The sequence below is a fragment of the Mastigoproctus giganteus genome, chromosome 2, assembly GCF_048544385.1.
Source record: "Mastigoproctus giganteus isolate SK-2022 chromosome 2, ASM4854438v1, whole genome shotgun sequence".
Classification (NCBI taxonomy): domain Eukaryota; kingdom Metazoa; phylum Arthropoda; class Arachnida; order Uropygi; family Thelyphonidae; genus Mastigoproctus; species Mastigoproctus giganteus.
Window position 1 is genome coordinate 61663148 of NC_143576.1, and position 24381 is coordinate 61687528.

General features: G+C 38.7%; 1 protein-coding gene across 1 annotated transcript in view; it reads right to left on the minus strand.

Annotated features, from left to right (window-relative positions):
• Positions 1 to 17033: 17033 nt before the first annotated feature.
• Positions 17034 to 24381, minus strand: part of tup (LIM1_Isl and LIM2_Isl domain-containing protein tup) — a 182517-nt gene continuing 175169 nt past the window's right edge. The window contains exon 9 of the mRNA XM_090389947.1: positions 17034 to 17231. Within this exon, the coding sequence (XP_090246073.1) occupies positions 17034 to 17231 (198 nt within the window). The remainder of the gene's footprint in view (positions 17232 to 24381) is intronic.

Below are 24381 nucleotides of genomic sequence, written 5' to 3' on the forward strand. Positions count from 1 at the left end.
CATCTTCCGATGCTCAACTGCCTTCAGATCTAATCTATCATTAAGACGTTTGATATCACCAAGTCATTCTCTGACACAACTGTATCTTGTAAGTAATCTCGAGTCTTGCGACATTCGGGACTTTAAAGCGTCCGTTGGTGACCCCGGGACGAGGTCAAGGCGGCGTCTGTTGAAGCCGCTATATACGACGGCCTGTGGTGATTTCCTTACGTAGGCGCCAACAAAAAAATGTTAACTGCATACAAATATTAGTTTTGGTAATAAAAAACAGCAGCCTCGCGGAGAGTTAAATGGCATTTTAATGATTAGCGACACAATTTTTATGTGGTGCAAATAATTTATAACCCAGTCGACAATCACCGGAATTGTAATATCTTAATTTTGTTCTGTTACTTTCGTTGCATCGATCACTGTCGGAAAGTGGAGGTAGGACAGTTCGTGCCATGTTTTACAGAGTGATAATAATGATAATTATTGAAGAAAGACTCATCATGCGTCCTTCCACCCACCCCTTTCATCGCGCTTAGAAATCCTTACTGTTTTCGAATAACTTCGGAAAGAGGAAAAATTTTCATTGAGGAATAAATCAATCACGATGGAGATCGTGGGTAATGAGTGGATGATTCATAACCGTTATCCATTTTCAAATAAAGAAGAAAGGCACAGGAGGTGATTGGCCTTTTTTCTTTAATATACTTAGGCCATGCTTCAGAAGTTAGGAGAAGAGCGTGAAATTAAAATGCATTACTGCGAAACTTGGTAAGGTTTCATGTTCCAAGAAGTGACCGTTAAATGCAAAAGTATTGAAAGACGAAAACACTTGAGGCCTCATCTTCTTAAATCAAACCTAAGTCTGACTGATAATAGGTTAATAATACATTAAAAATGAAGTTGACAGATTTTCCCTTTGTTTCTGTAAGCGTCCTTCAATAAATTTATTATTTTATATAGAGATAATTTCCAACGTTGGCCCGGCTTTATTTTTGTAGGAGAAATGAGGCCATCAGTCTGTTTCCTGAACCTGGGTTTGAACCCAGGTCCCTCTACACTCGCCGTAGTCAGGCGTCATTGCAAAACAGCGAAGATTGGCTTTCCAGATAAAGATTTGAAATTTTTCCAAGTCCATGATTGGCTACTTAACTTTCAGTTTTCTTGCTGCATCGCCATTTCTAACTTGAACTCTGTTATGACAATTTAAAGCGGTATTAATGAGAACTTTAATTTAAGAAAACCTATATTTGCCAATTCATTTTATTTTGATTTACTACCCCCCCCTCTTTCCACAGAATTTTCAAATTACTCATTGCCTTTTACTTGTGCAGGGCTTCAAGTAACGCACAGAATTTAATTTTAAAAGTTTTCACGCTCTCCCGAATATGCTGCCATTTTCCTGAAAGGAAGATGGATTTCGGAGGCAGCTTATTCCGGTGCCTGATAACCAGCAACCCATTGGTCAACTGTTATTGCCTGGGATTTTATATTTGCGTCCTCTGGGTCTTGTTTCATCTACGAGGAGGAAAAGACCTTTATCGTTCCTTGTACTCACCGTCTTATACACCCTAACTAGATATCTCAACTTTGCTCGACAAAATCAACAGAATAAAATGTTTTCGTGAACAATATCACCGAAGCGCAATATTTGATATAATAGGCATCCTGGCATATGCAAATTCCGAGTAACCAATAGAAATAGATTTCCCACTTTACAGAACTGTACATTATGCAAATTATTCATGCCTATAAAAACATGGGTTGCGACCACATCATTTCATTACCGTTTTTTGACTTGCTCAGTGAGACAGCCGCATATCCAGTACTCAGGATGGCAGGTCATCATCATTTAGATGATTCTTTGAGATAGCGGGCCATTGGACGACATGAAGCCGGGCAGGTTGACTTAACGTGTCACGCAGTGTCGAGACAAGAAATTACAAGGAGAACTGCGTCAACCAGAACAGACCCCTACGATGTCATGTCATCAACTGTCTGTTGAGGTGAAAACATTTCCAACCGGACTCTGTTAAGAAAGTTCGAGGTTTGTATCCCATTAACCACGAACCAACGCATAGCTTGTGGAAACTGGGTACAGTTCTCTTTTCTTATGAGTCCCGTTTTAGCCTAGAAACAGATTCTAAACAACCCCTCCAACATCGGAGAAAGGGAACAATGGTCAACGGCCGCACCTCTTCATGTTCTTGATAAGGGTATCGAGAACAGATCCTCGACCCATATGTGCGACTGGTCCAGATTTTCTTTTCATGCATGACTCCGTGGCCAGCACGGAAACAGACTTAAATCCGATCGAACGTGTGGGATGCCGACAAGCAACTCCTGTGTTGATGGAAGAATGAGATTTGTTGCCACGGGATCTTATAGACACCCGTAGCTGTTACAGGGGATCATACGTCGTACTGATGTCATTGTGATCTTTTTGGCAATTCTTATACTTATCCGAAGCTTCTCGCTCTCTCCTCATTTTCTACGTGGTTTGTTAATTTTGTCGCGTAGTAGAATTTATAGCCTTAGAAACTACTTCCAATTTATTTGTAATTGAAATGGACTGTTCCATCAATTTTGTTTTGAATAATATTATCCAAAAAAAAAAAAACCCTTCCCGTTTCACTCCAAAATTTTGTCTAGTTCAGCTGTCAACCCCCGATGGCTAAATGCAAATTTCTGCACATCTATTCTACAACTGTGTTTCCTCAATTAGATCACATCGCAGAACTTAAGCCTATCTTGGTAACAGTAACCCTTTGCCCTTCTCTGTACTCGTTCTAGTAGCTCGCCTTTCCTAAATTGAGGCCTCCAGACCTGTCCATTGCCTTATCCTTTCTAGCAAAATTTCTATATAACATTGACAAGACCCCCCCCCCCTTGCAGCTTGTCTGCGCGATTACTCCCAGGTCTTTTTCGTTCTCCACTACCCCGGTGGGAAGGAGCAACATAGCACACGCCTCGAGCCCGTCACCACCAAATACGGAGGACCTTTCCGCATCCTCCGTATTTGGTGATGACGAGCATATTCCCTTAGTTTCTAATGCTCCTACCCATATGTAGTACTTTGCATTTGTCACCTCTCTAGATCCTGTTGCAGTAGCGTACCGTTCTTAAGCAATATCATTGGCCCCTAGGGAACTCCGTTAATAACCATCCTTTTATCCATTGTAGCAACTTTCCCTTAATGCCACACTGCTCCAATTTGTACAGTAATCTTCCATGAAATCAAAATTATTTTTTGCATTCAGTTCCTTTGTGACCACATCACAGTATCCAATCAAATTTGTCAGACAAGACTTCCCGTTAACAAACCCATGCTCTATATAAGTAATGACTCGATTGATTTCCCCGGAACAGAAGTTAAACAGGACAATAGCACTGTAGATGAACAGTCGTTCCTCTTAACTGAACACTAAAAATATATGAGGGAAAGTTGATGTTTTTTTTCCAAAGCTTGAAAGGCTTAAGAAATTTAATATGCAAAGTGGCGACATAAACGTTAGAGTCCTGGGATCACCCTGAAGTGCACAACAGACATGAACCTACGGAAGAAATATGTAATTATTAGCGTACTGAATTTATCTTTAGAAAGCACCACCACGTCATTGTTGGAACTAGAATTAAAAACAGTACCGAATGTGGTTCTCTTTCTGATGCGCATTGAAGACACTGAGGCCTTTTATCGTTAAATCAAATTAGAAATTACAGAATATGATGTTATATTGGCCGATTCAATTGTACAAGAAATTTGGGGATATTTTTTAATCATATTTGTTTCTTTTCCGAAATAATATCCATTGTCTCAATTTAGCTAGTTCGTGAACTTTTCTTCATTGCAGCAACTCGGAATATAAAGAGCAAAAAAAAAAAAACTTCCGAAGAATGTAGCCCAATTTATTGTGAAGTATAGTCATAGTGGGCAATCACTATGACTTGGAAGCTATCCCGACAGTATTTCAGTGGCTACTAAACCGCGGTTCTGTTTCTCTACAATCGTTATCGTGTTTTACGAAAGCCAAGCACTCAGACATATCACTTCCAACAGCGCATGTTCTGATTCTTCGACTATCATCATTGAGTTAAATTGCAGTGGTCGTATTTTTTCGAGGATCAGAAGCGAATATACAGTAGATGAAATGTTACACGAGAGACTTACATTTAGGTAAAAATAAACAAAGAACCGAAGCTGCCCAGTTTACAGGTTAAAATGGAACTTTCTAGATGCTTCGATCCCCTGGCCGCATTAGTCAAAGAAGTAAGTATTCCTACGTCGGGATGGACTCCTTTAGAAAAATGCAATAAGAACTAATTGTGTTATTTATAAGGCTTGACAAATGCTAATTTGTTTATTCACATGTAAAGCATCCCTATATAGAGGGCTCTGGAGCGAAATTTGGACAACAGGTACAATAAAGAATGCGCTCGCCATTTATTGGAAAAAAAAAAAAAAAAAAATAGTTACTGCCTCTACTGTATTGTATAAAAGCAAAGCGGTCCCTTCAAAATCATACAGTAGATGTTTGGGAAATTTGAAGCGAAAGGACTTCTTGTCTTGGTGTTCAACCAGGTAGCTGTTTCTCGTGAAGTGGATCACTTCTGCTTAAATGGACAACAGCAAACCCTCGAGTTATCCAAGAGTGACAGTGTGGATTTACAGGCACACCTCGCATCCAAAGATTGCTAAGGCAACACTTTACAGACATCTTACGAAGAACAGCATTGGACAATTTTCTAATAAAGGGCGAGCGCATTTTTATTGTACCCGATGTCCAAATTTCTCCTCAGAGGGATACTTTAATTTTAACAACCCTCGGCTCTTTTAATATGCATTCAATCATCATACATTATTGAGACGCGTGTTTTTATGCCCATAAATATTAACAATTTGAAGTAGAATTTTGGCTCTTCCAGTATATCTCGCTCAAGCAAAGCTATACCTCAGTCTGTTTCATTAATGTGCTATTCAGCATTATTTATTAACTATGGAAGTTGTCATAATTTCGCTTTTATTAACCCTGAATCCGTGTAGGTCATTGTCGACATAGAAAGATAGCATAAGCATCAATCTGTTACATATTAGGCCTTATGACAGACTATTCAAGCACTAGTGGTTCAGTGTCCTACTAAATTGAAAGCGAAGTCACATGGCTGGTTAAGTTAACAAATCTTAGACCCATCCAAGTATTTTTATTAGTAGAAAATATTTTCGATGCATGAATAGGTGGGGTTTAGCCTTACTCTAGCTAGGATCTTTATTTAAACAATACTATGAATCATATCCAATGTCGTATAGAATAATTCTGCTGGATTAATTGCTCAGTATGAGCAAGTTTAGCTTTTCTAATGTATTGTATTTGTTGAGAGTGGTCCATCATTTTAATATTGAATCGAATCACCTCATAAAGTAGATGTGATGCAGACTATATGCAATTTAAAGTACTGTTCACAGTCGGCTAATAGTTCCACTCACCACCTTTTTTTTATATATATATATAAAAAAAAGGTGGTGAGTGGAACTATTAGCCGACTGTGAACAGTACTTTATCTTTAATTTCAGTAACACGAGATCGAATCCTTTCTGGCTTTTTTTTTAAATATCAACTAGAAAGTTTACACACCTATACAAATCATTATTAAATAAAATGGTCCTTTGATTCGTTGAGTCTGGTTTATTATGAGCACAATTATCTTATTACTACTGATGCCAATTTGAACCAGAAGATAGTTGCGTTTCCACGCGGCTAATAATTCCTTTGAATCCATGATCTTTAAAGATAATAGATTCAAAGTAATTATTAGCCGCGTGGAAACGCAACTATCTTCGGGTTCAAATCTTTCTACTCTCTTGATTTTTTCCCTTGTACATTTAATGAATTATAGACTGACGAGTGTCAGTAATAACAGCTGCCCCGTTCAATAAGGTATCTGGTACTCATTACGCAATGAGTACCAGATACCTTATTGATGGGGTAATTCAGCGCTTTTAAAAAACTCGACTGAATGTAGAAAGAAGTACAATTTGTTATTTTGCTCTGTATCCTCGAGCATTAAATGTAATGATTATCCTTCTGCTATAGACATATTGTTAGATGGGTAGTATAGTGCAGAGTAATTTAGAATTGATTTGAACATTTTTCAGTTAAGATAATGAAAATTGCAATGTATATTTTGACTATGTAAAGAACAACTATTTTTCCCTCCTAGGCAAACAAGAAATCATTAATAATTCCTGCTCTGAGGAGGGTTAAAAAAAAATGATAGTTTCTACTATGCGCTGAAGTCGTGTGTGACTGTTTTCTACACCAGCATGTTAAAGAGAAAGCACTCGATCTGATTAGCGGTATTCACTCTTCATGTACTAACAGAACTGGAATTTGGGCAGTATAATGTGTACGGAAAGGGAGGAGGGGGGTGATGCTGTTAGTTAAGAAGCATCCAATTGATGTTGAGTCTGTTTGGTGTGACATAAGTACTGGGAAAGGAAAAAGAAAATGTGTGTTATAGGCCTGATGAGTATAATGAGCAATTGTGCAGAGAAATAGTGGGCTAGTAAATCAGAGTGTCTTATAATGGGGGATTTTAATTTCCCAGAGATTAACTGGAATTTGTGGATGATTGTTTTCTACAGCAGCATACTCTTGTTCTGATTATCAGTAGTGATTCTTAATGTATCAAGAATCTGCAGATAAAGGAACCACGAGGTGGCAGTGATGAGAGTGTGCTGAAGTGTGATTTACTCAGAGTTGACTACGGTGGTCTGAGACAGTATTTCAATTCTATATGGTGGGACCAACTGATGATATTACCAACAGAAAATTCTAAATGGGAAACATTCAAAGAATTAATCTTGGAAGCTGCTAGGCTTTTCATGCCAACCAAGAAATATTTAGGCCTAAATGGATGTCAAATGAACTAAATTAGACATGTGACACAGAAGCTCGTCTGTAACCAAGTTACTAAGGAGGTTAGGCAGATTACGAGACATCTTTGATAAAGAGTTCTTTACTTATGTAAACTCTAGAAGGAAGGGGATGAATCAGATTGGTCCACTTGATATCGATGGTCCTGCTCAGGTAGCAAACAAACTAAATGAATATTTTGCATCGACATTCACACATGAGAATTCCAGGGGTGTATTCAACTTTGGAAGTAAGCTAGATAATATTGTAATAACTGAGAGTAAAGAGGAGAAATTGTTGAAGATAAACACAAGAAAGGCACCTGGGGTGGATGGGATCTATCCAGTTATATTAAAGGAGGCGACAAAGGAAGTAAGCAAACCCTTAGTTATAATTATGTGAGCTTCCCTGGACTGGAAATGTGCAAATGTGACCCGAACCCACAAATAAGGATTAATGGAAGCATTGCAGGATCATCTAGAGAAGACTTTAGTTATACAGCAGCTCGGACACAGCATGGGTTTGTTAAGGGAAAGTCTTGTCTGACAAATTTGATTGGATACTATGAGGTAGACACAAAGGAACTGGATGCAAAGAATAACTTGGATATACTTTGTATATTTGGATCTTAGAAAGGCCTTTGATACTGTTACACAAATTGGAGCAGTGTGGCGTTGGAGGAAAATTGCTGCTATGGATAAAGAGATGGTTGAGTGGGAGAAGACAGAGTGGTAATCAATGGACACTGCTCTTCGTGGAGTCGCTCAGGGTTCAGTGTTAGGTTCATTGTTGTTTTCTGTATTTATAAATGATATTGATGATGGTATATATCAGGCTTAGTTTGCAGGGTTGTTAATGACAGTACACTGCTGCAACGGAATCTAAAAAAGTTGAGCAGATGGCAAACAGTAACCCCAGAATAATGTATCACCTCTGTGGTAGAGAATGAAAAGGACCTGGGGATAATTGTACAGGCAGATATGAAGTTTTCTGAGCAGTGCAGCTCATGGTGTCTTGTCAATGATATGCAGGGATAAGGAGGTGATTATTCCCTTGTATGAGGCAATGGTCAGGCCACACCTTGAATACCAGGTCTGGAGGCCTCATTTTAAGAAGGATGTAGAGCTGTAGGAACAAGTACAGAGAAGGGCAACAAGATTAGTGAACAGAACAAAGGCTTAAGTTTTGCAAATTACAGTGTCTGGAGACTAGGCACCTGCGAGGTGTGTAAAGCCTTGAATGGTTTGAGCATGCTCATTGCTGATGGGATTCTTCCTCAGAATAATCGCCTGAGAGGGCATAAATTCAAATTGAGGAAAGATGGGTGGTTGATTGCTGGAATAAACTTCTAATCTGTCGTTGTAGAAGTTGATAGCTTAGCCGACGATATAAAGTTCCTAACGGAAATACTACCATCAGCCGACAGGGGAGTGATCACATCGGAAATCTGTAATAAGATCACAGCTTTCTCTAGCCATCTCAACCATTTCGGTCTCAAACCGAACCCCCAAAAATCCGTTATTATGGTTTTTTCTCTGAAGAAGTGTCCCACATCCATACAACCCTCTCTGCAGGGTGCAGTTATTCCAAGTGTTACTAAACACAAAGATCTCGGTGTAACCTTCGACCCAAACCTTAGGTTCAACTGTCACATCGAATGTGTTCTACGCAAGATCAACCGAATGCGCTGGATTGCCCGTCAACATCTTCTTCATAACACAGACGCACGAACCACAATCAGATATCTGGAAACCATTGTGTATCCTACCTTTCTGTATGCCTCTGAAATATGGGCATCCGCAGTACCTTCTCTCATGAAGCCCATCTTCGCCAGTGAATACTGGATATTGAAGTGGGCAACCCACAAACATCGACTCCCCCCTCAGCAGAGGACCACCAGCATGGCCGACCAACTCCAAATCCCGCGGCTGCCTCAAATAATCAGCATGAGGAGAACTGCGACCACAGTCAAACTGCTGGTTGGCAAAATCAACTCCCCTGACTTCTGGGATATATGCCAGTGGCATGTTCCACTTCCGTCCTTACGAGCCACCCCCTCTTCTTCAGCTACAACGGAACAGGCTGAAGATCAGTGACAGATTCCTACCTGGACAAGTACTTCCTACAGTACAAGCCCTGCTAATGATCGGAGTTGACCTGCAGAAATTCGCTTCTGATCGCAATTACAGGCGCTCGTTGGCCGAACTTGTTCCCCTTTTGTTTGGCCCCTGATGTCGACTCGTACTGATATCTCCATCTGCTATCTCCTATGAGGCGCATAACGGCACGTCGCAGGCAAATCGACGAACTGTCTTCACAAGAAAATGCAATACCGAACAATAATTTGGCACTGTGAAATATTCTGACTTGTATGAATATGCTTAAATATGTGCTTTGTACATATGACCGTGTACATACCTTGGTGTACTGTCTGCCTCACAACTATGTACATACTCATATCTATTGAATGGCTAATGCTACGTTTTTAATTGTTATGTAATATTTTATACTGTACATATTTTTATATTTCTATATCATTGTCAAGCCCCTGACTGTGGCGGGCACATTATTGTATCTTTACTGTACAATAAAGATTTTCTTCTTCTAAATAGATTCAAGGCAGAACTTGACAAACATTTGGAGCAAGGGGATGGGTGAAATAAGGGTTTTTTTTTGGCTGATGCTGTATAAGCTTGCTTTCTTGCAGCATGTGCCCTTGCTAATGCTAACGTAGTAACAAAGGAGCTAGATGAAAAAAGTAATTTTAACATCACAGATTTCAGAAACTATTGCACATAAAAGACAGCTGTACAAGCCACTGCAACGAAAGTTGGAAAAATTAGGCAAGATTGTCTTGAGAAATGGATAGCAGTAATCCAAGAATTGCATACCAACTGTATGATACAACACTCAGGGCAGTGAAGAGAGAAAAAAAAAAAAGCTGGGGTAATTATGCAGTCAGACAGGCTGCCATAACAGCCATACAAGAATAATGAGGTCTAGGAGCCTCATTTTTGGGAGGACAACAAAAGGGTACAAAGAAGTTCAGTTATGCAAATTGCAGTGACTGGAGATCCGATTAAGGAATGCATTGAGTAAACTTAATCCTGATTGGATCCTTCCCCTGGATCGAAAACACTCACGCAGCAGGGGCGGGAATTAATTGTCAGATCAAACTTCCCACAGCACCACCTGTGCAGTTTTTTATTTTTTGGTCTTATGGTGTATAAGCATGCTTTCATCGTTTTTCCACTAATATTAAATCGTAAAAGTAAGAATAACCAAATAGTTTAATCTTAATTAAATTTTGGAGATTTATTTTAGATTAACAAAATGAAAATGTTCGTGAATGCAGTTTTTATTAAAAAGTTCCAATTATCACATACACACGCGAGAAATTTTATACCGATTTTTAACAATCCTTTCTTAATTTATTACGAATATATTGGATGACAGAATTTTACTCAATGATGTTGTTTATTTATACATATTGGGAATGGGTTTGCCTGAATGCAGTAACTAATTTCTCCATCTCAGAAAAGGTATCAATTTTAGCACATTGGGCTTGGGGGATACTAATGTTCTAATCTTACATATTTAGCGGTTTTTAAAGTTTTCTGATGACGGAGTGAGTTGAAACAAGAAATACTTTATCGCTTACAAACATTTATGAAAGTAGATACTTTCTAATGTAAATTTCCACGCACTTATTCTATAGAATTATATATTACATTGATGCTCAAATAAAACTAAATAGTATTCATTAATATTTGTTACCAAAACTTCTGTTTATGGCTTTTATCATTCTATTGATTTCAAGATATCTATCATTGTGAAGACATCACAGCAACACTGAGAATTGCAAAGTTGTAAGAAGACTGGAGATCCAAACTCTGACTCCATCTGTATTGGTGAATAGACGGGATTCAGGCGCAATGGGTCACGGTGCTTCACTGATAGCTAATATAGCATAACACGTTTAAAAGCGCGCTTCACTTTCACCGATTTTACATATCTACGAAGAACTCCCACTGCTGTAAGGCGTACAAGTGAGATCCTTGATTTTGTATTCAGTTTTTTTTTTTTTAATGGACGACAATGAGCTGGGAATTAAGTCTCTCGTTCTCAGAATGAGGAGGCGATGTTGTACCTGTATTGCTAACCACACTCCGTCAGCAGGGAGTCTCTACTGATTACCCGTGCGGCGTTTTTGGTTGCTATTTCTGTAACTTTAGATCAAAAGGTATCATTAAGACAGTTTGAAACGAAGTTTATGCTAATCAAGTAAAAGGTTTCCGATTTATATATTGAAGACAATGTAAATGGTTCAATGTTATTTTACAGAAGAATTAATGCAAATCTTAAGAAAAGAACACATTTCTCTTAGGTTTCCACCAGTTTTAAACAAAACCTGAATGTGACTTGTTACCGATCTCATCATATATAACACACACAAATTTTTACATGAACAAAGAACCTGCTAGATTAATGAGATTCAGTTCCGCAGTTAATGACAGCGAAGATTAGTTGGAAACCTTTTAAAATCTCTTCATAATCGAGACGAACACCAGAACTTATAAAAGTTGGCGCTACTTTACTTCAAATACCATTTATTCAACTGTTTTCTTTAGGAATAAACTACATTTTATTTTTCTTGGCTTTATAATCATAACAAATTATCCAGTCGCGTATAGCACTAATGCTGTTCGACGAAACTCACGCGAGAAACTACGGCGCTAACCCCTGCACAATATACCGAACTCCTGCATTTATTTTCGTCATTACAGTACGTTTCGCTGCACACATAACGTGCAGCATGTTGTAACCATAGCGATAGGCTTTAATGACCACTCAATGAGATATGAGGAACCAAATATTCAGATAAAACCATTACATTGGTTTCGAGTGCTTTCGTTCTGCCCCTCAAATGGAAGATCACTTTGATCGAAAGTTATTCGAGAGTATAATTTGTGTTTTGGCTTTACGTTTTTTATTTCGCATTAGTTTCTACTGTTACCTGCAACCCTGGGTTGTCCACAAAGATGTCTGTTATTACTGATGGTATCGGTTGCAGTCGTCATCCCACATTACCAGCAGATTTCGGTTCGTTGCCAGCAAAACACGCAAATTATGAAATATGTAAACAAGCAGTTTCTAATGCTTCTAGATGAGTGGAGTAAGATAAACTCAAGAAATCGATCGTGGTGGCTAGCTTACAATACAAGGGGGGTTTAAAAAGTTTTGTATTCACTGAGCAATAGCTGTGATAAAAGGTTGAAACAAACACCGTGTATTACACTTTTTGAACAGTCACCAGACGATGTGATGCAAGTTTGTAGAAGTCCTGTAACTGTCCTTCAAACCGCCTCATCGTCATCAGCAGCAAAGGAAGAAATCCGAGAGTGGAGGGGGGGGGGAGATAAGCAGGATGCGTCAATATTTCAAATCCACATTTATGGGCACACTTCACTGCGGCATGCAAGGAATGCGCAGGCATCATACTGAGCCCAAAAAAACTGACATCACGTTGTTAGCGCCTTTGCCTTTTTTTGGGGGGGGGGGTTTGATTCCGCGTATTTCCATTGTTTAGTTTCGGGATCATAGGGGTGGATCCAAGTTTCATCCATGGTGACTAACCGTGAAAAAACTTCCCTTTCTTTTCCTGGCAAATCGATATTTCATTTACACATTGTACCCTTTCCTTCTTCTGGTAAGGGAACATTTAGCAGACACTTTATTCATATGCAACTGTTGATGGATGATATTTTCCACGGACTTTACACTAATTTGGAGCTCTGCAACTATTCCTTTGACGCTAATACGGCGATCTTCCAGGATTAATGCCCAATTATTGCAATACTCTCTTCTGTTACAGCAGATGCTGGGCGTCCTGGGATTTCTTCACTTTGAATTGCTTATACTAATATTCAACAATAATTAATCTGCGTAGTCTTCTCCATAAACAGTGACTATTTCTTCGTGGATCGTTTTGGGTGTTTTCCCCTTGTAGAAAATGCAATTCCACTTTATCCATCTGCAAAGGGAGGAAAAAAAGTCAATTATCAGATCGAAACCAAAATTGATCTTCACAACTACTTCTGGGTGAATACAAATCTCTTTTTGAACCCACCCTCGTATAGGAAGGGAATGCATAATTGTCTATTCAGCGTACTTTATCTAACAGCATTGGTCATATAAATTGGGTCTTGTCAGACCAACAACTTTATTACCGGATACTCTGCCAAGTCCTGGAAATACCCTCTCTTTGGGGAAGCGGCCTTCAGATTCGCAAAATCAAAAAAAGACTGTTGATATTAAACTGTTATGACACGTTAAAAGCATGATTAAGAGCCAAACCTCAGTGGATACTCTTAAGGACTACGGTACGTTTTTTTAACCTTAAAGATGTTAAACCACTTATCACACTCTTTCCTTCTTCTGGGTGTGATATTTTTTCATACAATATGCCATCTAATTTATGCCAATCAGTTTTGTTTCTCTTGTTATTTTCAATCTGTGGTATATGACCCTTTGTTTTTTATAGGTGCAAATTTTGAAAAAGAAAATATTGACCCCGCCAGACTTTGTATATCTCTTTCATCATTACTTCTCGAATGTTTTTTTTTTTTTTTTTTACTGTCTCAGATCAGTACAAGGTCTTTGTGGTCGTCAACCCTTATTTTTTCTTAACACCCACTATCTTTTCGTATTTAAAATGGCAGTATTAACTAGGTCTTGAAGGTTCTTTCCGAACATTAATAATAAGGAACAGTTTTCTTTGATAAAAAGGCATAAGATTGCTTTGTCACGTTCGGCAAGCTTCTCCGGAAGAACAAAACAGTTTTTTCTTTCTCTCTTGAAATTCAGAAAGCCTTGAGAGCTGTGCACCAATGTAGGAGGTAAAAATTTATCACCATCAGCTTCCAATTAGAATTCTGGAAATAACTGCCATAAAGATGTTGAAGACAATGTTGAAAGCATCTCCAATTGTTTTTGACTTATTTGAAAACAGATTTCCTTCTGAATGTCATAACATCGCTCTTCGTATCGTTTCGATTTTAAGTCAACAAAAAATAAGCCATAGTGAGGTTTGTCACAAATCAGATAGTTGAAGAATCTTCAGTGAGAGGGAGGGCCGCATGCTTGAGACTTTTTAGATCTAACTTATATTTCTCTACAAAAAGACAGATAATTTTTATTAATTAAACAGAGTAGCGAATAATTTACACACCAATCCAAAAGTAATTTGCTGGAAAAAAACCAATGAAATATTCATTATAGTTAGAGAAAAACGTGTCGGTTTAAGCAACTGAAAATCCATAATCGCAAGAACTAACGTTACCATTAGATGTTTAGAAAACGTTCGATATACATCAACTTTGTGACGTTCATCACGTCTTTGAGAAAAATATGTAAATCACTATTACATTAGTTGCAACCTTATATTGTCCCACAAATGGGTAACTCCGGTGGACGACACCATTTCATCGTTTTCCTCTAAGCTCCTACAACTCAGTAGCTAACCACTTTCTCACTCCATGTCTGGCCCTCGTGGGTAGCACATTTGGTAAATCTCTGTCCTCCCCCACCGGGTGGAAAAAACCTGAGTTCGAATTCTGTCGATGAAGTGAGGGAATTTTTACGGGCCTTCTGATTTAGTCGGTCTCAGGCGAGGGTAGCATGTTTTTTTTTCTCTCTTGGAAACTGGGGTTTTCGACCAGAAAACCGGCCTCGGGACACAAGTAGTTTACACAGTATATAAGAAGCAATATAGCCTTAGGCGCCGATTCTCCTAAAACCCAATAACAACAACTCTGTCTGAATTAGAGGAATCACATTTCCCTTCCACAAAAGTGGGCAATTGTTTTCATTATCCTCCACATTCTGTGGTAAAAAGCACAAGAAAAGGTAACTATAATTCGAGAGATTAGAATCCCATACGATTCCTTCTCTTCATTCAAATTGGTGAAGAAAAGGAAAAACTTCTTTGATCCGCTACAGTTGTCGAATGCACAAATTTGCTTTTTCAACCCTTTCTCCTCACATCAAGGGATGAAAATAAATTCAAAAATAACTCGCAGATCAGTGTTTTCTGTATTCTTATGAAGTACACGATGTCCAATTTAGCCTATAAATTTAAATGTTGCACTGCAAGGTCAATAAAACAGAAACATTATCAATTATAATCATAAAAAATGCCCCGTTTCAATTTTTAAATATTTGTGGAAATAACGTATTACCCTCTTTCCACAAATGTTTATTTTCATCCTGTTGGGAAGTGATCTAGTAACAAAGACAAACGTAGTGAACTCCATTGCAGTCATGCGTTAACATAAATAGCCACCAATCACCATCAAAGTGGTACCAAATTTCTGAAGGTGGAAAGTATCGCTTGTATGCGATAAGAATTTGAGTCAGTGTATTCAATCAAAATTTCAAACAATAAAAATCGATAGGGATCCAAATTGCGTTTGGCTGGTTTCGTTGCACCTTAGACGAAATGGACGTAGCTTAGCTAGTAAAGAAAAATTTCTTTGAAACTAAAGGTGTCTGACGACGTGTATAAAACTCTGCTCTGTTAAATCATTCCAAAATAGTGCTGAACATTGAATGGAAAAAGATCAGATAACAGCATAATACAATCTATAATTTTATTGTCGTATTTTTTTTTCTGTGTACAAGAAGATATGACCGAGGCATTGTCTACAAAACATTGTACATTGACTTGAGGAGGTAATGCTGTTTGCTTCTCGAAGCTGCTTTTTTATATATATTTTTTTCGATTTCCCTGCCACAGAAACAGCATGATTCAAATGTCAATTGGTCTTTACCAGCTTGATTCGAAACTCTGGGTGGAAACTGCTGAACAAGGGACGATGTTTCACAGTGCATTTCTACTCACTTTAATATCAATCGCAGTACTCGGCCATTACAGCGCTTACTTGCTGTACAAATCGGTGAAATTCTTCAGATGGTTTATTTGGGCTCACGAGATTCAATGAGTAGAAACGGAACAAGTTGTGATGGTTGTATCAAGATGGCAGAAATGAAATCATGCGGTTCTTTTCTATTATTTCTTAGAAAAGTGAGTGCGAAGCACACATAAGTATGTATTTGTGCATTTGTGTTGTGCTTCGAAGGTTCCTCGTTTTTGTTTGTTTATTTACTCTATTTATTAATCTCTTCTTTTTATTTACATCGAAATCGACCCTTCGGTACAGGAACTGACGTTACCAGTAACGTCTGCTGCTGCTGATCATTAGACGAAGACAAACTACGGATACTATTACCATAGATGTCGCCACAGTTGCATCCACACAAAAAAAAAAAAAGAAAACCCTCACATCGACAATGAATACGCCTAGGAAATTTCACACGTGACGAACACGGTTGACTGCGATTGGTCGAATAAAACTCTTCGCTTTTTTATCGAACTTATTTTGTATGGACAAGCCGTTTTCCAATGCGATGTTTTGCGGATCCTTTTATTCCACAACCCTGAAAGATATTTTTGTTCGAGGTTCTTTGAGCACATAAATACGGATAACCAAAATCTGTGTTGTTCGCATTTTATTATGATTATTTTCAATCGGGAGTGAAGATTACATCTTCTTATGAGTCCAGTGTACAGTTATTAAAAAAAAAAACTACCAGTCAATGAAATCAGGGTTACGTTTACTTGAATTCAAGCGGATGTTGCAGTTAGGCCCATCACATCTCTAGGTCTATGACAAGGTGCCGGAGGATAGTCGGGGTGAGAAAAAAAAAAGCTCATTATAAAACAGATCGTCCTTTCGACAGCTTTGACTTAGATATTTAATCATCGTAGGAAGTTCATTGTCGCCACTTCCTTCCAAAAGATGTCCCGCTACGTCACGTGTCAGACTTAACCCTCGACGGTGGAACTTTCGTCCTTTTCCAGACTTGCGTTTCTTCTTCGTCCGCGTATCGATGAAACTCCTCCGACGGCAGAGAAGGAAACGCCAAGGGCACGAGCAGAGGAATGGTGGATACCGTGGTGTTGTCAAACGAGAGACACGTCACATGGCGACGGCGGCCGCGTCCGCTGGCGGCAGCGGCTCCGCGGGGTGGTCGACCACGTCTCGAGCGGACGGGCCGACACGGAGGCTGGCATCATTCGCTCGTCGGACTCGAAAGCTCGGAAGGCGTACCGGGCAGGTGGGAGGACAAGTTGCTGGGAGGCTGGTGGAGAGGATCTTCGGCTCCGCCTAAGTACGGCGGCAATTGATGCGGCGGTCCATGAACTGCCGCTGGAACGGAAACGGTAACGTGATGGTTGGGATCAGGGCCGGAGTCTCCGTAGCCATGCATCTACAAAAAAAGAATAAAAACATAAATAAAACACCCTGCATCTGCATAGCAAATTAATTAAACTAAATATATTCAGCAACTTGTTTTATCATTCTCTTTACAGTTAGTAGGTAAATTAGATACATTGTCTTACTTTCCTTAGCAGAAGAGATGATTTATACTATTATAGATTAGTCTGATCCTTAAATTTAGAGCTCTCATTTTTTTTTTTTTTTTTTTTTTTACAAATGCAGTCTTCCTTGATAAAATCTTTATCATAAATTATCACTCGAAAGGCAGACGCAACTGGAGTGAATAAGCAAGATTATCTCTAGTTACTTTTCTTTCTTCCAGGTGATTACCACAGATATTCTGCAGCTTTATTTCGAACGTAGTCGAATTTCATTTTGTCAAAATGAACAGAACCAGGAATGTACCTTCTTACCAGAAGCAAGTTTACAGACGGAAAAAGTAAATAAAATAACACGTTGAGGAGTGTTTTTTAAAGGTGGCAAAGTACTGTCGAATTTACTCGGGTAGATGCGAGGAAAATCTGGTACCAGGACTGCCAAATAGAATTAAGACTCTCACGGATTATGAAAACGGAATTCGCCATCGTTGAGTCTTGCTTTGATTGGCATCATTTTTTTTTTTTTTTTGACTGACGAGAGAAAAAAACCCACATTTTTCAAGATGAACGAACAACTGTAAACAATGTTACCGGGGGGTAGCAGTATATCTGCCAAATGCATGATCATTGGAAGAAATGAATTGTCGAATAGTGATCACTCAGCTTTGCAGAAAAAGAGATCCAACAAGATGGTGCAACATAAGATGTGTGATTGCTTTACTGTGCAACGTTTGTTCAAATTCCTCCTCCTGCGTGATGAAGACTTCCTTTTGTAAAACTATTTTTACAAAAAGCAAATGAAACAGTTCAAGGGAATTTAAGCATAACTCCGATTTAGAAATACCGATTACCACAGCGAACAACTGTATTCACTTCGAACAGGCCATTTTCCACCATTTGTCTTTTGTACAGAATTTGGAACTTATAGCAGAATTGCCTTTAATTTATTGAGGAATCAACGATTAGCCGCTGGCAGTTTAGGGGTACGTTGCAATATATATTTCCTAACGTTTTCATAACTTGAATACAAAACATTATCAATAAACATCAGTATTCATATTTAACTTTATATTATCAATAACAACTCTTAACCCTCAAGGCCATCTACCTGTGCTGCCACTTTCTTAGGTACACCCCTGCTGTGCACATAAATGGTTTGTCCCACAACGTTGCAAGTCACATGACCACAGTTGTGGATATAAATGCAGCAGAACAACTTTTGTAGTATCATTTAAGCATACAAACCGTAGCAAGAATGGGGAAAAGGAGTGATCTAACGGACTTCGAACGTAGCATGGTAGTAGGTGCAAGACGTGCTGGATAAAGCATCTCTGACACAACAGTTCTCCTGAACTTTTCACGCACCACAGTTTCAAGGGTGTATCGAGAATGGTGCAACGAACAGAAAACATCCTCTCAACGGCACTCCTGTGGAAAAAAATCGCCTGTTGATGAGAGAGGTCAGAGGAGGATGGCTAGAATTGTGGAAGCAAACAGACGGGCCACAATGTCGCGCACATCACGTCAGAATACAACCTTGGTGCGCAGAACAAAATATCGCAATGGACTACAACAGCCGACGATCACATCGCGTACCTTTATTATCAATGAAGAACAAGAGAGCACGCCTCCTATGGGCACAGCAACACTAGCACTGGACTATCGAGGATTGGAAAACAGTTGCTTGGTCTGACGAGTCGAAGTTCCTGGTGCATCATGTTGATGGAAGGCTCAGAATTTGGCGGAAACAACATGAATCCATGGACCCCTCATATCTGACGACTACTGTGCAAGGTGGTGGAGAATGTTTTCTTGGCACACGTTGGGTCCATAGATTCACGTCTGAATGCCACATCGTTGTTGACCAAGTGCATCCGTTCATGTTGACAGTTTATCCTCAGTAAGATGGTTATTCCAGCAGGATAATGCGTCGGTACACAAAGCCCGAATCACTATGGAATGGTTCCAGGAACATGACAATGACTTTTCTTTGCTGCAGTGGCCCGCTCAATCCGCAGATATGAATCCTATTGAACATTTTTGGGATGAGCTGGAAAGGGCTGTTCGCTGCAGGCTTACATCTCCGTCGAATCTCAAAGAATTGCGTGACACACTCATGTCTGCACAACGTTTTCAGCATCTTGTTCAATCCTTGCCTAGACGAATTCAGGCTGTTTTGAAGGCTCAACACGCTACTAGGTATGTGTACCTAATAAAGTGGCAGCACAGTGTATCTTGGCAGGGTCTGGAGCCTTAACCCCTCGGCCACCCTGGCAACATACAATAACCATCTCCCAGGTTCAATTACGTATCATATTAAAAATACAAAATATTTGTTAAGCAATCAGCAACTTTAACCTTACCGGAAGGAAAGTTCTATCACTCTTGTCACATCGTGTGATAACAGAATGAGGCTTAGAGGATCTTTTCAAATTGAAAGGTAATTGTTGCAAATATATCGGTTTTAGAAAACCGGTTCAAACCGCAAGGCAGTATACTTTATTATGAAAATTATTTACATTTTCATAACTTAAATTCCTTTTTTGTAAATTTACTAAAGATGGAAATTCAAAATAGTAAGTAAAAACGTAAAATTTCATCAGGACAACTCCAAGTCAAATACGTATGAACAACAGTGAAAACAAATGGAACTGGTTTCCTTTTATAAAAGTTAAACCTCCAGAAATACTGTGGGGATCAGCTTTTAGTGAAAACAAAAGTAAGGAATGTACAACTGTCCAATAATTTCATCCAACGAATGGTTTATCTCGTTTCCTCTAAAGTAGTTGCAGAAATGGGATTTATGCATATAATGATTCGTCGTGATACAAAGTCACTAAAATAGATTTACAGTAAAAATTATGCTGGTTTTATTATATTGTTTACGATAGAAACAGGATAACAGGTGCTATACTTCAAAAGTAAGTTGGGAAGGATGGATGAGCGGCCAGGAACACTTAATACACGAATTAAAATTAATGTTTTCTCTGGGATTCATTTTGTTAAAGCGTAGTGATTATTTTTTAACGTTAAACCCTGTGCTTCTCCACTTTTCTACAATGACATGAAAGAAAGTAGTTCCTAATGATGGGGGAAATCTTGCAACTTATTTGCATGAGTGTTCGAATCAGTCTATTCTTAAGTGAGCAAAATTACTCAAATGGTCCACTTCTGTTTTGAATCCTGGTTAAAATAAATTTAATCCTCGCAGCGAGAATAGATGTGCATCTATTCTGTTGTTAAAATTTGACTGGTTTGTTAGCCAAATAAAAACAGCACTTTCTGAAAAACTGTGTTGTTAAAAGCAATTCATTAATATGACCATACAATAGCCCTCTTTTGAGTTTCGTTTTAACAGCAGTGACTACTGGACACAAACAATATCTTCCATAGTGTATATTTGAAGTCTTCATAAATTAGCATGCAGCATTGCAGAAATTATATGTCAATGGTAATTTGTCTGATGCGCAACGCGAATTTTGTTGGGGTGCTGATGTTTAACCCTTGCCCTACTTTAAGAATGCAAAACGCAATATACAGACAGAATATTCAACCTGACCTTACAAAATCCATACTTAGCAAAGTTTCCACATCTTCAGATGTCTTGCTATTAGCTTTGTCTCATTATGAACTCTATTTCTCCTCATCTTTAATCATTTTAAACGGCACTTGCATTGAACAGACAAGTACTTGTATTTTCTATATTTCTCTTTCTGGACCCTCCCTTTATTTATTTTATGAACTAACACCTTCTCTACCCTATCAAATTGATATCTTGATTACATTCAAATTATTTGAAACCCAACTCAACCTTCTACGGGTGTTTTTTTCTCAGCGCAAAGCTAATTATTCCGTATCCATCCTATACAGGAGGGCAAGAAAGTAAGGTTCTCTAAACGAATCTTGCTATGATCTAGAATCGAAGTATTTCTTCAATTACCCGGATGCAATTTTGAGACAGATTTCCACCTGATATAGACAGACAAACTACTGGTCTTTCAGTATATCCTTCAACAGACCAATTATCCACCAATTCATAATTTCTGTTAGTCTTTCCCATGGTTCCGATATTTTTTTTTCCCCTAAGAACAAACAAAAATTATATATCCCCGCCCGCACTGACCAGTGGTGAATCTTACAATTTATTTTATTCCTAATCTAAACAGAATTAGAATTATCCAAATTAATTAAATATTCACACTTATTATTTTCTAATGAGCTTAAGTAGTGTGGAATCATACGATATGATAGTAATAGGTATATATATTATATTATAATATGCATAATAACCTATTGCTATCATATCACAGGCCAAGTACTGAAGTTTCTGACATCCCTTCTTCAGAATCCATCAAAATGTCCAGTGGAAAGCAGACGTATACTAGGCAAATATAGGCAGGCGTGCCACAAGGGGAGCCCTGTCTGGAATTCTTTTCACAGCTACAATTTACCCGCTAGTACAGACCAGATATGTCACCATATGCGGATGATTTCAAGCTCTTAAAAAATAAAATCAAACAATGAAGACACAACAGCAACCATCAACAAGACTTTATCAGAAATAAGGCAGTACCTCATGAGATTTGACCTGCAAATCCACCATCATGGTCTTCTCACTGAAACCCACACCAACCATAATTCAGCCGAAGTCTTGATCCCCTGCATCGAAAAGCAGAAAGACCTGGGTGTGACCTTTGATCGAAAATTAAGATTCCATCATCACATTAAAGAACTCTGTGCTAAATTCATCAGGAAACGGTGGATTGCCAAGCAGCACTTGCTACATATTCATAACACAAATCTGATAAGGACGATGATCTTCGGAGGTGTACTGTATGGGGTAAAGTTGTGGGGCTCGTCCGCAGACATAACAATCAAACCAATGAACACCGCAGAATACTAGCTCCTGAAGTGGGCTACCTGGAAGTGTCACCTCCCACCACAACTTTACACAACACAGATGGCCAAAGCACTGAATTTAACCAGATTCACAGCCTTAATGAACGAAAAAAAGACTAATCCTCACCATCAAAATGATCGCTGGAAGAATCTCAGCACCCAACATTTGGGACACCGTGTGCTGGCGGATCCTCCAACCAGCGCTCCACTCCAAAGCTTCTTGCTCTTCCGTCGAGGTTGCATTTTGAAGATCAGAAGCTCCATCTAGCTAAGTCCTTTGACGCCAATCTGTGCAAAATCGTTGATGACAAAAATTACGGAAGGCGCAACCTAGATCTGCACGTGTGTTCCTCAACCATCAACTCATGTCTGCACAACGTTTTCAGCATCTTGTTCAATCCTTGCCTAGACGAATTCAATGACGTTCAATCCTTGCCTAGACTGATGTGAGGTCGCTCCGACTAGGCAAGAATTTCAGGGAAACTGTCCTGTGTTATTTTAATTTGATGTATTATTGTATTTTATTTTCAACTAAATTCAATCTGCTGTATGCTATTTATTTATTACATTTCCTGCGAGATAATATCTCTGCCGCTTGTTAATCCCTGGCTTAGGGCCGTGAAGGGTTTGTAAGGGTCGGGTATCTGCGTGTACCTAGGAACCTTACAATAAAGATCATATTTATATACACTACATTCAATGAATCTAACAATCTGTATGCAAATTTCCGATAATTCTTAGGGTGTTATAAATTCATTATTCACTATCAATCCACTTTATACTAAAAAAAACAAACTATACTGGAATGAATTTTGCTTCGAGACCCACTAACACAATCATCCAAATTATTACAAGATGACTATTTTTTATATCCTCAAAATATACAAATTTTCGTCACTTCCTAGACTGTGGCTTCTCTGATAATTAGCAACTCATCAATGGAAAGCCAGACATTTCAAAATTTTGCAATACGAAGATTCATTACTTATCAGAAATCGAATTAATGTGAATTAGAGCCTTCGGCTAATATTCATACTAATTCATTCTTTCACTCGCTTGCGCCATCCATACTTCCTGTTTCAAGTACTGATTTAGTTTCTTCCACAACCGTACAACCTTTCAATTCGGAGAATTTAGATTTTTCAGGTTATGGGAAGAGAAATACAGAGACCAAGTTTCGTATCTCAAAATTTATATCCGCTCTGTTTAATCATAATTATCCAAATACCATTTTTGAAACTCTAGTGCTGCAATATTAACTCTCTCTCTCTCTCCATCACTTCCCCCCTCCCCTTCCAGACTAGCTCAAAACACACCACCTTGAGAAGCAGCAGTCAGTGTCTTTAACTGGCAAGAAGAAGTAAAAACGACCACTCACATTTGAGCCACGGACCCCACCAACGCGCATGTTTATACATTAGATGATGCGCAGATAAAGAAGTTGTCATTTCTCCTCGTGGAACGCTGCTGGCTTTTAAAACTGCTAAACACCACTGCGGCCTAACACCACGTCAACATCCCGAGATGCGAATGACGAACAAAACACGAATGACTTTTCTCACTTGCTCCCGGCAGTACTTGTCAGAATAGACACATTGTTGGTCCCTTGGGATGTCTTCGTAAGGGCTGGACCTCCTGGTTTTTAAACGTACAGGCGAGACCTCCATAAAATAATGCTACGGATGATAGACAGCAGACGAAGGTAGGAAGATTACAGAGCGGAACATAAGGCATCAAAGACTAGCCGAACGGCTTTTGTAAGCAGTGAGGAGGCTTTATTGTATGTGTGTGTTGAAAATAAAATGTACTAAAAAATAAAATAAAAAACAGCATTACCCTATACCGGAAGGGATGAAGAACTGAAAGAAAGAATGGAGAAAGAAAAAAAAAAAAAAACTGTCTTAATGGTACATATGCAGAGGTAATAACCCCAAAGTCCTAAATCGAGCACATAAGCTCAGTAACCTGACTGTAGAACAACGCTAGTGTCAGAATTGTGTTCAGTAATTACGCATCAACGAGATTTCTAAATTAATTTCCGCGTTAGTTCAGAAAAACAGTTTTATTTTAAATGCGAGTGAAGTTATTTCCTAATAGTCAAAGCCAATATATAATCGAACTTAAAACAGTTCTATTTATTTT